At 33.1% G+C, this 18,579-nt stretch overlaps 1 protein-coding gene across 1 annotated transcript in view; it reads left to right on the top strand.

Moving 5' to 3' along the window:
• The first annotated feature begins 1,875 nt into the window (after positions 1–1,875).
• Positions 1,876–18,579, top strand: part of LOC128996474 (protein Wnt-2-like) — a 73,077-nt gene continuing 56,373 nt past the window's right edge. Inside the window, exon 1 of the mRNA XM_054421830.1 lies at positions 1,876–2,130. Coding sequence (XP_054277805.1) covers positions 2,051–2,130 — 80 coding nt within the window. The 5' untranslated portion in view covers positions 1,876–2,050. The remainder of the gene's footprint in view (positions 2,131–18,579) is intronic.

Here is an 18,579-nt window from a genome sequence, read left to right as displayed (position 1 = left end):
TTTTTTAAATCTCAACGATTCAGAAGGCGTAGACTCGCTTTCAAACAGCTTTAGTGCTTCCAAATTTTCTAAGGGTTGAATCTGCTGTTGACTACTGATGAAACTCTAACTCAACTACCCAAATATTTTACAGTTCAAGAGCATTGGATCATGTTTCTCACATCAGTACGAGCAAGACTCATAGTGAAATCATGAACGAAGCCCTCCACGTATGAATCAACCCAACAAATAAACATTATAAGCTATTTGTTTATTAAACAATCAAATCTGAAAGTTAAACACCACCCACCTGCATAAACATCCAGCTTCACTAATATATGTTGTATACGAGTGTAATGTATACTTCAACATGCAAATTGTACAAACACTTCAAGTCGTTCTAAAGAAGCGCAGGCTGCAATCCAGTTGATGTAGAATACAACCGGTTTAACCTCACATACGGCGTATACACTGAGCGTTTTATTGAAATTCTTTGCAAATTTATCCCCGCGACCCTCCAACATGGAGGAATTAGCGAGATGACCTTTCAACGTTAAATTATTAGCGCTTGGACAAATGAAATCTCGTAAAAGAGGTTAAAATGTGTGGAGCTGTAGGAAATGTTTAGGAGACATATATTTTGCTTGATCAAGCTGATGATTTGTTCTGCTGTTTTTATCATAGAAATTAAAGTTGCAAACTTTACGATGTGAAAGTAATACCACTTGGAATCATACTAATATTTGAATTAAATTTTATGAAAATATCTATGTAGTAACCCCCTCTCTTCCAATTTGTGTTTTCGATGTGTGATCTTACCCTTGGATTTCATGTGATTGGAATGCCTTCTTCAAATTATGTTTAATTTTGATGGATGCATAAAATACGGTAATGATTTTTTCTAAGGCTTTTAGGAGTTTAGAACATCTTCTTTGGGAAAGATTATGCTAAAGATCTAATGTAATAAAATGTTTTTACTAGACACACACAATTTTTAATGATGGCTAAGTTTGATAAATTTTAATGAAATTTAGTATATTACATATACTAGGATTTTCGGGTCTTTTCAAGATGATGACAACTTCTATTAAAATCTGTACTAGAAGCAGATGCTAATGAATTATTATGCATATTGATGGAAATAACCATATCGAGCGCTATAATGTCAACTATTTAGCGGGACCAGTTTGTATGCAATCAAGGATAAAGTTGAAAATTAGTGCTTAACTTATTGGTTATAATGCCAGAGTGACGAGCTATTGTATATAATTAGATAGATTTTTTAAAAATAGCAATCAACTATTTAGAACACATCCTCTACACGAACGATCAACATTTTCTTCAGCTGATTCATGCGGGAGTTAAATCTATACTGTACTTATAAAAGTCAAATACCCCTCACTGACTCACTGATCACTATTTCTCCAAAAACTACAAGCCATAAAAACTCAGGAATTGGCATGGAGGCAATCAACCTCTAGGTGTGCAATAAGAAGCATTTCCAAGAAATTCCATCAGGGCTCTGCCCCAGTGGCTTTTAAATTCCCCATGTTATCCTTACGTAGAAAAGATTTGTTTACATTTGAAACACATGAATACTTTTGAATCTGCACTATTAGGGAACAGCTGGTTATATTTATTACAAATGAAATTATTTACATTAGGTTTGTAGTTTGAGAATTTTTAAAGTTAAATGAATCAACAAATCAAGAAGTGTCATCAACTCACAACCAAAAAGCCAAATGATTAAGTTAAATAATTTAACTTAATTTTCGTGAAGCGACGACGGGTTTGCTCCAGTATATTCTGTTCTACTCCAAACACCCGATTGCCCGATCACCTGAACGGCTACGAAATCGTCCAATCGGCGATGCCCAGGGCCGGCGGAGGGGCGAGCGCCCGAGCGCCTCAGTCCGCGGCCCGACATCACCAGATAAGCATCGCAGTGATCAGTGTGGCGGTGGTGATCAGTGACACAGTGACGCAGTGACAGTGATTTGAACGGCCGGCCAGTGAGGTGTCGTATGAGGGATGTATGGATGGTGGGATGAGGGGGTGGCGATGAGGCAGTATGAGGAACACCCGTCACTCCTCAAACATCATCTCGATCTTGGCTGCCCTCATTGTGTTGGATCACGTCATCAATTTTAGGTGAGTTAAAATAATGTGGAACACCTGTATGATTTTGTATGAAAATACCATTGAACCCATTATTATATGAATGAATAATTTCAGTTAGTTAAATAATGCAAATAAGGGGGATTTCGTGTTCATTTATGAATAATTTAACATTTTTTGTTCCCAAACAAAATATTCGTACAGTTCCTAGCCTTTTTCCGGTAGGGTAATCAAAATGCAAATACTTCTTTCTTTTCCCAGTTGGATGGTTACCCTGACACCAAAGGTCGTAGAAATTCTGTTTAAAATAAATAAGTTATACTTTTGCAAACACCACGCCGCACCATCTCTGTCAAGCAACATTTCTTAATTTTTAAAATAAAGCCTTCTCATCTAAAAAAAGACAAAAAAAACTCTTCACTCTTAAAAGTGTTGTAATACGCCCAGATTCGATTTATTATATTTTAAACGGCTTGATTTAGTTTTAGTGGAAACGGTTTAAGTGAAATTATAAAACTAAAGAAACAAATTAACCAAAGTGTTTTTTTAACCTATGTCTTGAATCAAACATCTAAAGCCAGATAGTAAATCTGCAAACCTAGACGCGTGTTTCGGTGTATAATATGTGAAGTTAAGTCTCAAAACAAAAAAAATCTTATCGGAAACAAACTGTTCATGTAGCGTATTAAAAATATAGATTATAGGATATTATAAGAACTGTATTAAGCTCTAAAACATATGTAAAACATTTTACCTATATGAATAAAATGAAATAATTTAAATTAACATTACACATGACGAAAATAAAATTGACCCATCTTACAAAAAATCATTCACACAAGAAGCAAACAACCCAATTATTATAAAAAAAGGTTCCAGGGTGAAAATATTGTTTGGTCATACTGCAGCAAAACAACAGTTTTTTTTAAAATAAATTATTTACAGGTCTAAAAGTAAGGTAGCATTTTTATTCCTTTAGGGAGTAAAAATCAACTGTTGTAAACAGTTGTAAATTTTCGAAATTATTTATCGATTGATTCATTAGGTAAGGTTTTAGCTTATTGTTGCATTCTTGCCAATAGTTCGACATATTGATGGTATACTGTACACTAACACAATCGTAATAGACGAAATGATCGAATCACTTACTAAACAGCTGCTTATTTACATTAGAGGAATTGAACGTAACATGTAGTCTAAGTAGTTTTGTTTATCTTTACATGAAAATATTTTGATTTTATAGCTTAGTTTGTTAATCAATAATACAATGTGACAAAAAAATATATTCATAACACGGGCAAAAAGTGTCTTTTCAATCCTCGCTCGGGTCGAAAAGAGTCACTTTACTACACCCTAGTGATGAAACATACTATTAATTCGTAAATTAACTTCAAATAAAGCTTATTAAAACGGGTTGAAATGGTTTTTAATTCTAGCTCAAGAATAAGTCCAATGAAAAAAGTTTAAGAGGTAACGTGAAATAACTTGTAGTTATGCTTAAAAAAGTGTCGAAAATAGACACTTTATGGAGATGAGTTTGTAATAGGTGGACTGAACAAAGCCGGAAAAATATCTTCTTAGCATGTGAATTACATCTTAAAAATTTGAATTTAATTGTTTACTACACTCTTAAATATAACTGATATTTTCATTTGCCAATATATTATCTGAATAATTTAGTTGAGTTGAATACAAATATTTTAGAACATCTGTTGATGTAAATTTTACTGTTATAAAACTATATTAATTATTCAAATAACAACTTATTAATAATTAATTTATTCAAAACGCGAATGATTCCAATAAGACTAATTATAAACTTGCTACTTATTAGTAATGTTTTACTGAGAAAATTTTAACAACATCCGCATGAACATGAATTTTCTACTATCCCTCCATCAACACTTTTTTGTTTTCAAACAAAATACAAACAAAAAAATACCAACACAATAACGGTTCTAATTTTTTAACGATAACCACGAATTAGTGTCCCACAGCCCATAAATTACAACTTACATCTCTATTATTTCTCCCAATCACCTGGCTGTTACACAACTAGCATGTCAGCTTTTCCGAGAAAATAATGTGAAATTATGATATCGTCCGATAATAATTTACAGCTGATTATCGAAATACTAACGAACGATTTTGGAAAGCGTGGGTGAAGGCCGCTAGTTAGGGACCGACAAATAACTCCTCGTTCGTTAGAAATAATTGTTATTCATTTTGGTTTTGTGGATTTAACTAGAAAGATATTGCATCTGAGTAACGTCAACGATATCTGGAGATAACGTTAGTTGTATCTGATGATAGTTATCCGAAGATAACAGTAGTTGTATCTGATGATAGTTATCCGAAGATAACAGTAGTTGTATCTGATGATAGTTATCTGGAGATAACGTTAGTTGTATCTGATGACAGTTATCTGGATATAACGTTAGTTGTATCTGATGATAGTTATCTGTAGATAACGTTAGTTGTATCTGATTATAGTTATCCGAAGATAACACAAGTTTTATCTGAAAATCAGAAACTTTTCTTATCTGGGAATAACGTCAGATATTTTATCTAGAGATTCAAACATTTTGATCTAGAAATAAAACCAGTTTCATCAACTTTCTTATCAAAAATAACGTAAGATGGGGTACTGACAAGTATTAGTTATCTTATAGTCGAATGACTCCTTGTTAGTAAGAAATAATCGTTCTTGTTAGTAAGAAACTTTGTTCTTGTTTATTTAACTTTTTTTAATACAAGTTTAGATGCGGACACCTTTGTAGGTGCGTACTTTAACCCAAATATGAGCGAAAGAATTGTGTATAAAGAAAAGATGTCTTGTGTAGCTTTGTGACTAAGACGCTAAGACCAGCTGTTTAATTTAAACTTACAGTACTTGGAAATTTAACGTTTCAGTTGGAAGTGATCGAAAAAATATTTGTTTTGATCAAAAATCATAATCATATCATATTATATCACCACCTCGTCAGTTTGAAACATTTATCTTTTTTCCAATAAATTTGACGTTTTAAGTGCAAGCGGTTATAGGCTACATATTGGATATATTATATTGTATGCAACTAGGCCAACCGTCTTATAATTTTATCGCGGGGACACGCCATTGAACGTTTAAGTCTAAGATGGGAGAAGGATAAGAGATGATTAAAATATCGTAAAGGTTTGCAAATCAGCTGATTATTTAGAGAAGGTTGTTTGTTAAAACTGCAATGATCAATAATTAATCATTAACTTGAACGATAAGGACATATAAACTACTGTTGAGAACCGATAACCAAAATTGACCCTGGTTAAAGAAGCCGTACTTCATTATTACTAATGCACAAGAATTATAATTTGTAATTCAATAATTAAGTTTGTTAAACAACTTTGATATAGAGAGGTAAGATAAGTTACGTCATGATTAGAGTTATTTTGAAAATATGGCAAAACGAGTGTGCAAATTGGGCATTTCAACAGGGCTAACAACTTGTTGCAAGGTAAAACGAAAAATCCAATACCCTCTTTCTTACCTTTCAAAGATTGTGTTCAATTGAGGGAGTTATTAAATGAATAAGTCTGCTAATGTACAAGAAATAAGATTTTTCATTGTAGATCCTCACCATAAGGAGGTAACCTACCTAAATCAGGATGCAATCCTAAATAAAATTAGCCTATTTGAAATTAATTTTAACTAACTGTTTCAACTCGTATTTACAATCTTGCTGTAGTTACACTTTAAAATGAAGGATCGGCGGTCAATTTGTATGACGTGATAAAGAAAGTTGGTTAGAATCACTCGTCAGAGAAAGATAATTCTAGAAATATTTAAAATACTAGGGAGCGAAGACTTAAGGAAAACCTCCTTAGTTACCATTCCATCACTCCGTTAGACCATAATTAGAGATTATTCACAAAGGTTACCAATGTAAGTCATTTTCGGTTTGTGAGTTAATTAGCTTAACAATTTTGTATGCAGAAAAATGTAGTTAATCTATTTAGCTAAAGATAATTTAACTTTGCTTATTAGCTAACGTCAGCTTCGCCTTGGTAGCTGCTAAAGTCGAAGAAAATACAATCGCCCACAGGAATGAAACATACTATTGCACTCTTGTAAAACCCCTTCGCTTTCTTACCCCACTTGGCCTGCGCGTCTGCAGGTTAGATACTAGCCAGGGCCTCTTATTAAGTTGTAAAGCAGCCATATAACCTGAGTGGCCGTGGGACAAAGCTCTTCTGTGGGTTTTATTGGGACATAATAAGTTAGCGGGAAGGCAGTAAATACTTGGTCCTGACAGCACAATAACAAACCAACAGACAATACTAACGAAGCGATAGCAGAATTAATAGACGTTGCTGATCTGGCGAAACAGACCAGTGGCAACTTTGTATGTCTTCTGTAGTTGGAAATTGTAGTAGAGAGGTTCTTTATTGTTCTTGTTGGATTTATCGTCACCATGTAGTGAAAACGGTGGTTTTCAATACGATTTGAGGTGGTTATTTTTATTCCTGGAAAATAGAATTGGCTGAAGTTGAGGGAAACTTTGAGAGTATTTGAGTCTTTTGCAGATGTAGGAAACTTATACAGGGCTTTAATAGGTAATGTTTTTAATTATTTACTAATTGGAAGACTCGTCATACTGCAGATAAAATATGTTTGAAGGGAGAAGTGTATTTATTCTTTCGTACCTTTAGAAACACTATGTGAGCCTTTTCAAGAAATACTTTAAGAGCTTTGTTACATGGTATGAAAGTTAATTATATTAATTTTGAAAATTATTGTATACTACAAATCTATAACTAGCTTATCTCTTGTACGTAAGGAGTTGTTTTTTTACCCTACGATATTACATAGTAAAGTAGTAGTTTGCAGTTACATATTCCAAAGTAGAGTACACATTTCTATTGCGCACTAATATATTAAATTTATTATGCATCCACCTCACAATTCTTACGAAACACTTTTAAACATCAAACGGTAAACATTCACTCGTAAAAGTAAATATTTACCTACCTCAAACATTTTCGGTAGTAAATTATGTTTACGGGACGAATGTTGCACTCGCCAACATTATGTTCAGTTTAAATCCTTTACTCGAAAGCTGTCATTTAAACTCGACATCATTAGCTGGGAGCTTTCTACTATCCAGTATGCAAATCTGACTCGGAAACTTATCTTAGCGACTTTACGACTCATTTTATCTCCGAGAAACGCGCGTCTCCGTTAACACGACTGGCAGAAGTCAAAACCTGGGTTTCATCAGGATTGTTGGTACATTTCGCACTGACGGATGAAGCGTTAGTGGTATTTATTGTTAACTCTTCGGTGTCACTAGGTGTCTCCAACGATACAAACTTTACATCGTTGGGTGTATCTGGAGATTTAGTTGTTCGTGAGAGATAACTTCATGAGTGTAGATAGTGTTGTGTCTGATGGGAAATAATGACGTGTATCTAGAGATGTATAAAAGATAACGTCAACGTTCTTATCTAGAGATAACGTTCGTTTTATCTGATGAGAGTCATCCGGAGATAACAAAAGTTTTATCAACGAATCATCAACTTTTCTTATCTAGAAATAACGTTAGATATTTATCTGGAGATTCAAATATTTTATCCACTAATAACACCATGTTTTATCTACATATTACGTAAAATTTTGTGTAAAATAATAACATTAGGTAGTGTATAATAACGTATGGTGTTGCACATCTAAAAATACCTAATCGGAGCCCTATATCGTCGACAATATACCAATCGACAATATTATGCACTCAACTCAAGCAACCTTAACTCACAGGGGAACAGGTGTCGAAGCATTTTCCCACAATTCGTCGCAATTATTCTGTGTTGATTAATAAAATATAACACTTTTATATATTAGTATCGTATATATTAATTATTTTGTTGATCGATGCAAAAACGTCATAATATACTTGGTGTTACGGATTGACAGGTTATAAGTTTTAGAGGATTCCTTGACTATAAAATAGAATCATTTTGTATTAATAGTCAAAGATAGAATACTAAAAGTTTGCTTGTTTTGATATTTTAATACGAGCGGATTTGTTCATTATTAATTGTTGTTTATCAGTTGTATGATTTGTTTTATCTAAATTAAATAAACCTTTAACTTTAAGTAAACTAGCTGCTACCCACGGGCCTCACCCTGTTTGACTTCATAAGTTAATAAAATTATTGATTGGTTAGGTTAATCTGAAATAAACAAAACAGAATACAGCAATACAAACAAATAAGTACAGCTGTGGTATTCTTAACATTAGGTATATGGAAAGTTACCTTTAGAAAGGAATTACGACCTTAAAGAGCCATTTATGAAATAATGGATAGTTTTGCGCAAGGTTTCTCGTCATGACGAACATTTTAAGTATATGGTTTATGGGGGTGTGATTTGTAGTTTCTAAAAAATGCATGGGTACTTTAGGCTTTATATATATATTTAATAAAAATAAAACACCAACACAAAAACTAAACATTAAATCATACGATTCACTAACAACAGTAAACTATAAATAATTAACCAATCTATTGAGGCCAAAAATAGTGAAACAGAATAATCAATTGCCTCTGAATATATTAGCGTTCAAAATAATAAACATGTTTAAAGGCAAGTGTAGTGCAAATAAATCAGAATTATCAAGAAATCAATGGCTAGCCAGCAAGTACACAAGTACAGCCATAAAACTATTGCCCAAGGCCACAGAAAGATGGCTTGAAAACAAACCCAATTAAAATTCCAGAATAGTTGGTTCTAGTTTATTAATCATAACTTTACCTCCCGGATGCCTTAGTTTATGGTAATCCCGCTCCAAAACAGCTCAACACAAGTAAGAAGCCAACGATTAGAGTTTTAATGATTGTAATAGTTGTAAAATCGGAACTTTATCTGTTAAAGAGTGTAGGGACAACAAGTTAATGGGGATAAATTTATGAGATGTAATTTGTTCGTTGTAAGCTTAAGCAAGTCACCTTGTTAAGAAGATCAACTGAATACTTTGTAGCTGAAGTAAATCCGCTCAAGGCTAGGTTTATGTTCATTTATATGTCGTATGTTCCCGTCTGACCTTACCGATTACATGCTTAATTTAATGGAATTCCAAGCATTAATCCGTTGACTTTAGAAGCACTGCAATTGAATATTACAATTCATTGGTAAGGTTGTGGCCTCTTTTAGAGTAATAAAATCGATACACTGGCAAATTGTTCCACTTAAATTTATTTTTATTCTTACACAACAATGTTTTAACAGTTTTAAAGTAAAAGGGTATTTTTAACTGTGGCATCTTTGGTCTCACACACAATATTAAATGAACGGTACCAGCAAACTGACACATACTTTCTCCAAATATCTCAACAACCCTAATATATGCGATGGGAGTAACTATGATATTTTAGGGACTAATCACAAAAGGTGCAATAATCTTTGATCCGTAGTTTTTAAAGCAATAGTGCTTCCATAATTAAGTTTGAAGGTAAAATGACTATAACATACAACAACTTAAACAACATCTTTCGAGACGTTTTTTTGACAGTCCGATTTCCCGATATTTAATTTTCATGGGAAAACCAACAGTAAAAATCTAAATTTCTAAAAATTACAAAACGCCCGGATATACCAAATAATAGTACCTACACATTTCGATTGTTGGGTATGTTTTCTTATGTTACAAATTGTGGTTTAAAACAAATTAATGTAATAAATCGGGGTAACAAAAAATTAGAATTCATATTTTGTGAGATTTTGTTTTTAAATAGTATTCAAATGTGTGGCTTAGTCTGTATAGCGTTTCGGACGTTAGTGCAGTGTCGATTTCAATATCAGTCACATCCGACATCCATTAAAATGTTAGGGATCAAAATTACTACAAATCAAAGGTATTACATCTCATCACAATTTTTATCTTCAAACTTTTGATTACTTGATTGTTATCAACATATTTAACGTGTATAAGTATACAAACATGCAATCATTTTTCAGCAGGGTAAAGCCCAGTGATGATATGAAACCCAATCTCACATTAGAACGACCGAGATCGCGGTTCAGCAAATAATAACAGTTTGCGGTTTGTAGAGTTCACAGTTCCAAACCACCCGTGGTAGACCCTAAACAGATGTTGGAGCGGGGTTCATTTTGGTAGTGATCCAATTCTACCAATTTTACTCCATATGTAATTAATTATTTTATTATTGAAAAGTAGTATAATCCTTGTTTCTCTAAGAAATAGAAAAATGAACAACGCCGCTGCAGCAAACCTGCATACTCAGCGAATTTCATTTGCCTGATGATCATCTGGATAATTATCGATCATTACAACATTTCCTTAAAATAGCAGATTTACTATTTATTTAAATAGCATTTGGTTCAACGAGTGCTTACGTTTGCTGCTACAAGGGGCAACAAGAGGTGTGTTACGCCATTGCTGTAAAAATGGCGGTTCAAAAGTTATTGCAACTATTGTGATTTTTCCCATTACAAAAACATAAGTTAAATATATAAAATATCAACTTTCCAATTATCATACTAGCGTAATATTGGTCCCAACAGTTCCAAAGAAATACAAGTTTTGCACATCACTGGTCAAGTCGAATTACCAATTGACCAGATGCACTCCATACTACATGAGTATCCGCTTTCCACTTATGGCAATAATAAACGTAAAATTGGTTGCACCTGTTCCAAAAAAGTCACAGTTTATCACCTTACCGGTGATGTCAAATCACTCTACACCACCAACCGTGTCCCATACTATAAATTATCCACTATCAAAAGATGATAATGAAGATCGGTTGCAACTGTTCCAAGAAAGTAACAGTTTCGCACGTCACCAGCCATGTCCAGGATGACATGCCGGGGCTAATGCTGATATACAACACCGCCACAATCATCATAACTCACCACCTCACAGCTGTTTATGTTCGAGTCAATAGCGTATTTTTCTCTCCAGACTAATGCGTATCTTACGGCTTCGGCGAGGCAGATCGATTCATCATTGGTGCGGTAAAATAGCGTGAAAATATTGTTTCGAAGTAAACGAGTATTTGTCAGAAGGGAGATGGATGGACGAAATCGGAGAATGGGTTTTAACTTATGCAAACTAATGGGAAATTTATATTTGAAGTATAAGGTTTTTGTCAGTGATAAAGTAGGTAAGTAAGTAGGTAAGTAGTAATAACAGATAATCTTTTTTCGTTTAGTATTGAATTTTTAATGTTACTGTATTTGAGAAAAATGGTCTACCTAGGCTTTCTTACCCAAGAGGATCCCTGTGAAACCGTTGTAGCTATTTATTGCTATATACAATGCGTTATACAACAGAATAACTGTTTATTCTTTAACCCTTTAGCTAAAACTCTTAATACAATTCCTACCATTGATTTAATGCATAGTATGTTAACATTCTTCTTTTTAAAATTAGTTTTAGTGGATTGTATCTTATTTTTTGGACAACGCACCTTAACAAGACACCTTAATAAGAACACGGGGCCTTAACAAAAAACATTTCAAAGCTGTTACATAATACAGCTGGCACCCTCTTTGAACTCAGCTTTTTTTCTAGAATCGTCACCAAAAAAGAATTGAATCTTACAACCTATTCTTTTTCATTAAAAAAGCCTATGTGAAATTTAAAATTACAAAATGTGATCAAATATTAGTAGACATGTTAATTTTCTTTTTGTTTCCATAAAAATTAAAACATTTTATTGCTTAACAACTTAGAAATCCGGGAACATAGGTTTATGTTGGTATCGAAATAAAAATAGCTTCAGAAGCTTCACATGCGTTTAATTGCCAAAACATATCTCCAACAAATGTTCAACAACATATCTGACAACAATCAACAAAAGCTCCGTGCCTGCATAATGGAAGTACTTACAGACTTGATTTGAAATCTATGAATAAATCAACAACATCAAAAGAATGAATATTTTGTAATTTATTGTAGTAAAACTCAGCAAAGGAAGGCAGTGCCAGAGTCCACAAAGGAAGTGGATTGAGCGTAACTCTAATATTTGAGCTGGACTAACACTGCTTGCAAACTAACACCATACAATATCCGGAAATACTCTCCTTACTCCTTGCCTCTTGCTTATAATCCTTACTTACTCAAATAAATTATTTTTACTTTTATTTCTTACTCTTACTCTTCACCTGTACACCTTACTTTTTCTCTTACTCCCTTACTTTAAAATCAAATCTATTTATTTATTGTTACAAGTAATAAATACCAATGAAGCAATGTAGAGTCCTTACTTATACCTTTTACTATTATTCCTCAATCTTAATCTCTATACTCTTACTTTTTACTCCTACTCTAACTCCTTCATCATTTAACTCCTTACTTTTACTCTTCCTCTTACTTTTATTCTTTACTGCTTCTAATCTTTACTCTTACCTTTACTCCTTACTCTTACTACTTACTCTTATTTCTGGCTCTTACTCTTTACTTCTACTCCTTACTCTTACTCTTATCCTAACTACTTACTCCTATTCCTGGCTTTGACTCCTTACTTCTACTCCTTACTCTTACTCTTACTACTTACTCTTTATTTATACTCCTTACTCTTACTACTTACTCTTCTTTCTGGCTCTTACTCTTTACTTCTACTCCTTACTATTATTCCTTACATATTTACATATACTTCAGACTGTTTCTCATCTACTCTACTTGCGATTCCAAAACATGGCGTGACTACTAGAAAATAAAATACCGAACGTTCAAAAACCCAGTTCTTCAAAACAATTTATCAGCGGAAAGTTATAAAAGCGTATTCCATAAATAAATAGTTAAGTATGCTCCAATTAAAATAATAATTTACAAAAATTATAATATCAAGTAACCTTTATATTCAATCAAAAAATAACTCATCAACTGTATGAAATAAAGCAACATTGTTCATGCGATCATTCATCATACACAACTTGCCTTTGTGGCAAACTTTACCTATTGTTAGACGGCCATTAATTAAAGCTTAGTTGCAAATTCGGTACGAAGTTGGCCGTTCCAAACTAGAGATAAAATTCAAACATCCCACAAACAGTAATAATAATTTAGATACAAGATAACACAAGTGTTGAAAGAGAAAACTTTGGGTGGCATTCCTTGGAACTCTTCGTTAGCATTTTTAACAAACTTACAATATATTACATCATGGATAATTACTGGGTGCCCAAAGGGCTTCATTTCCATAGTTATTTTAATAGAAAGGGGCGGAGCGATTCTTGTAACACGCTCCGTTTTGTACTCGGATACTTAATTGTGGTTGAACTAGTTAAAATAACATCTGGAAGAGTGATTAGTTATTTTGTCACTTCATGAAGCTACTGACTATTTTTTTACTGTTAAACATATGGATTAACGTAAGATGTTGAAAATGGTACCAACGGCTAACAAACAAAAATTGTACTTGTTAACTGGTTTCGACACTAAAGTAATGCCTTCTTTAGGTTTTTGATTGTCTTAAGTTTATTATCCTACTGTCTTAGGTTAAAAATGGAGAGCGAGGTATAGTGGTATAGCGTGGGACTTCAGACCCTGAGATCCCGGGTTTAAATCTCACAAAATCAAAAACGGATTCTATCCAAGTGTTAATACAGAAACCCCTATGTCTAGCCTGATGTAATGTGAAAAACAATCTCGGGCTCGTGCCTAGCAATCTAGCATCTTAGGAAAAACAATTCCAGAGTTTTTGATGAGTTGTGTATGAAGATGTTTTGTGCCTAGTGGTTAGCGTTTCGGACTTTGGCGCGGGAGGGACGGGTTCGATTCCCGTCACATTCACAAAAATATGGGATTAGGGCACTTTCTCCAAAGGTTTAGATATTAAGTAAAAAGAAAAAAAGATGGCATCTTTTAAATCGTTGAAATATTTGCTAAGTGCGAATTGAGGCCGTTATGTACTATCAAAGCTTTCAACAGAATATTGTATTGACTAAATTACGGTATAAGTAATGAAATAAAATAATCACATATCGGTAGGTTATTATTGGCAAGCGGTGGTTTGCTGTGATGTCATGAAACAATTGTTGATATAGTAATCAAATAAATTAAATACCATGTTAAACCTTAAACGCTCAAATTTAATGGAAGTTCACATGAAATGTTATTAACTACGGATTTATATGGACTAGAGGTCGTCCTTGTCGAAAACTCTATCAAAGTACAACATACTGTACTTCTCTATTTCACCCCACGCTGCGTTGTAAATAAAACATGTCATCGGGATTTCTTATTTGTTTTGATTTTCTGTTTATATTTTGTTGTTATTTCGTTACCGGCATGGCAACCACCTTTATTTAAATTTATAGATGACAATATTAGCAGTTAACAGTATGCTAAAAATATATTTAACAAAAAGTTTAAGAAACACAATTATAAGTAATATATTATTTGTAGCACACTATTTTATTGTTAGTTAAAAAAAAATATTATTGATCAAAAAGCCAACACCTAATGGCCACTAGAATGGTTTAGTATGTATACAAAAACTAACAATCAAACAAATTTCAGCTTGGGAAGTTTACTGTTAAAATATAAATTCATTTCGGGTTTAAACATCTATCCATCTTAGTACTGAGTAAGTTTTTGACCTCAAATTACAAAAGTAAAAAATAAAATAATAATTTTAACTATTGAAAAAACGGAATCTTTGTTGTAAATGGCAAAATCACGGTTACTTATACATTTTTTCAAAATTAAGTGATCAACGATAAATAAATTTGAATAATATAAATTTAATAAAACTAAATCGATTATAAAATAATCTTATAACTGCAAGAAACATTTTTTTCTTATCCAACTTAAAATAAACCCTCTTGAGTATATACGAGTACATCATCTAAGAGTATAAATAATAGAAACACAAATTTAGTAATACTTAAACCGTTCTTTAAGACGAATAACTGACGTTGAAACGCAATTTTGACTATGCAACTAATCCGATAAAGCTATTATAACAAAACCATTTACATATCGTCGATACAAGTTAAAGTTATGAATACGAATATAACAGAGGGAACAAGTTCTGGAGTTGTAGTCTGCATAAATATTAGCAAACGGCTCTGATTCGAGTATGCAGAAACGTGCAAGGAATATAGCAAGGAATCTCTCTGTAACGATATGCTTATATTCTTTACGCAAGTGTAAGGTGTTAAAGAGTTTACTTTCGACCGTTTATTAAAGTAGTCGTTTCAGTTCAGTTCTTAGAATTGAAAAGTTTTACATAACAGCTTTGTTTACTCTCATAACATCATAGTTTTACTCATAACAACACGGGTACTCATAACAACAATGAGGTTTAAGGATTGAGAGAGAATAGTAGTTTACGCAACGATTGCGTTAAGTTAGTCTTTACGACACGAGTAGAAAATTTAAGGCACGAGCCTTAACGCGAGTTGCGTACACTACTTTGCCTACGAAAGTTTTTTAATTACTAACAATCTGGTTTTTAATTACTAAAAATCACTACTCATTACTTCTAGAGAGGTTATGTTTTCGTTTATTGTCAGTGCCAATGAAAGGAAAGTGATGCAACGACTTATTCTATAATCAGCTGATTTCCTGTAATTACGTGTTTGTAAAACTTCGTTAAAAAAATACGTTACCTTTTTCAGGGAATGTGTTCTGCTAGCAGCATTCTTACCATAAATACTGCATCAGGTACAATTAGGAAAATTTTGCATTTTGTTTTTGACAACTGAATGATTATAGTGAAACAGTTAATTTACAGTTAGATCTCAGCATAGAATATTATAGAATATTATAAACAGTTTGTTCTCTCATTTCCATCTCGTCAACTTCACTTTCACTAACTGACATTATTAAATCAGTTTAATCTACCTTCCTTTAACTTCCACAAACTTGGGTTAAGAATACGCGAGTATCAACAGGAACAAGTCAGATCAACAATTAAATTGGTCAACTGATCAGCTGATCAGCTGATTAGTTGACGTTCGAAGCATTACAATTTTAATTCTTTTCTCTCAATACTTGAACCTCATTGGTCCGTTACCTGTGTTGATATGAGAAAAACTATGCTGATATGAAATGAAACTAAGCTGATATGAAAGTAAACTTTTCAATTCTAAGAACTGAACTGAAATGGCTAATTTAAAAAACGGTCGTAGGCAAAGTCAGATTTTAATGATTCGAACTTCAACTGATCAGCTGTTCAGGCCAATTTAATTGTTGAGTGGTGCAATTAGTGTTTGGTACATTGTTTTGTTGCATCACTGGCAGTGGCAATGAGAGGTTATAAACGAAAATATAACCGCTCTTAGTAGGAGTAGTGATTTCTGTCGTAGGTAAAGTAGTGTACGGAACTCGCGTAAGTAGTAATAAAGACACTAGTAGAAGTTTTTAAGGCATCAATCTTCTACTCGTGTCGTTAACACTATCTTTATGCAATCGTTGCGTAAACTACTCTTATGCAAACATTAATACGACTTTAGAAATACTTAAGAGTAAAATGGGCAATATTGTGATTGTGCTGCAAATTCTTTATTTAAATAGAAAATTAAAGTGAGGGAGCGAGCTGGTCTAGTGGTTAGAGCGCGGGGCTTCGGTTCCTGAGGTCCCGGGTTCGAGTCCCACCAACTCATCAACGGATTTTATCTGGGATAATGCCACACCCGCTATGTCTAGCCTGAAGTATTGTGAAAACACAATAATTCGGGTTCGTGCCTAGCGTTGAGGACAAATACGTTAAAGTAGGTAGTATTGCTTCTCAGGCTAAACTAGTCGCCTGAGACTACAATAGGATTGACGACGTAAGGTAAACCTACTTTGTTAGTGGCAAAAAACTATGCATCCTTATGAAACCAAAATTCGCAAAAGAAAACATTATTTAACACTCACACAAAAAACCACAAACAAATGTAACTATAACAAATTTTATTTTTCGATGATTCAATTCCTTCATTGGTAGTGGTATATCTCTAACTAAAACTATAGTCGTAGGTGGAGAAAGAGATCAAAAACGTAGTTTAAAGCTAAGAGTAAGGTTTGTTACCTGTTCAAGACCCGTTTTTAATTGTAGTGCTCTTATCTTGACTCTTACAGCGTTCTCTACATGTATGAGAGAGAGGGAAACGTTGCTAGGACAAACATTTGTAGTATTTACATAGAGCAAAGAAGAATACAAGTTTATCAATTCCAACTATGTTTTTATTCACATGTAATAGACATAGAAACAGTAAATTTTGGGACATGAGATTCAAATGTTTTAGGAAGTGTAGTCAAAATACGAATGATTCGTTACGAGCAATAAAACGAGTGTATATAAAATATTGATTAATAATATATTGCGAAATAACTACTTTTGTGGCCTTAACAGTTACTGAAATTATTCTGATATATTAAAGTCATTAATAATATTCTTAGCAAATTTATGAGTGCTAAATGTATGTCTTTTATTTAATTGTTTAAAATTGCTAACATAAAATTCGTAACTTCTCCTCTAACAGACTATCTAGTTTCAAAGTTGTTTTATTAAAATGTTGATAGTAATTAGTGAGTCACCTATATATTAATAGGCAATCATGTTTCTTTAAACCCTTTTTCTCAGCTCGTGTGCATCGTTGGGAAAATTTAACATACTGTTAGAAAGATTTTTTCCTGTAGATGTGCAGAATACCTTTATGAATTTAAAATAGGCTCAAAAATAAGCACAACAAATTAATTTAAAACTATAAAATGTTAACATGGGCCTTATGAGTTGCCATGCTGGTGACGAAATAACAACAAACTATAAACAGAGAATCAAAATAAATAGAAGGAGTGAAAATAGAGAAGTCCGCATATTTTCGACCACTGGACGACCTCTAGTCTTAATTAATTCACCTTACAAACAGTGATTTTTTCAAAATAATTTTACTGTTACACATTTTTATCCCCACCCCCTGCAAACAACTTTTGAACAGACCACAACTAACACTTCTTTTTTTGTTATATACGTTATGACCATTGCTCCGCCGACCAATGTCAAACTAGTATGAAAACGCTTCTCTAGGACCAAAGATGTAATTGTTGGCTTCTACATTTATTCATCTTTACCGCCAAAGGTTTTTTAGTAAATTTAACTAGATTAATAATACGCCAACTCACTCAACGTATTTACGTGTAAAAACGAATGAACAAAGAACAGTGCGTGGATGAGATAATAGATATGATACAGACTAAGATCAGATGATTCTTTAGCCGCAACCGTTTACTAGGTGAATTAATAATTAAAAATAGTCGATGGTTACAACATTACAACTGGATCTATGGATCTAGTCCTGAGCCACAATAAACTTCTATCGTTTCAGGATCAAACCGACAACCTACTAATTCAAACCTTTTCAAAATATACAGCTTCACGTTGTAGCTTGTTAATAAATCACGACAACCAGTTCACACGATTCCACCGTCCTAGAGATACCGTTTCAAAATACTCTTAAAACGTCCATCTTCACTTTTGACAAAAGTA

The sequence above is a fragment of the Macrosteles quadrilineatus genome, unplaced genomic scaffold (genome assembly GCF_028750875.1).
Source record: "Macrosteles quadrilineatus isolate MER2022 unplaced genomic scaffold, UCM_ALF_1.0 Scaffold_6__1_contigs__length_79288215, whole genome shotgun sequence".
Classification (NCBI taxonomy): domain Eukaryota; kingdom Metazoa; phylum Arthropoda; class Insecta; order Hemiptera; family Cicadellidae; genus Macrosteles; species Macrosteles quadrilineatus.
The sequence above is the reverse complement of the archived record's forward strand: the minus strand, read 5'-3'. Positions and strand labels throughout refer to the sequence as shown.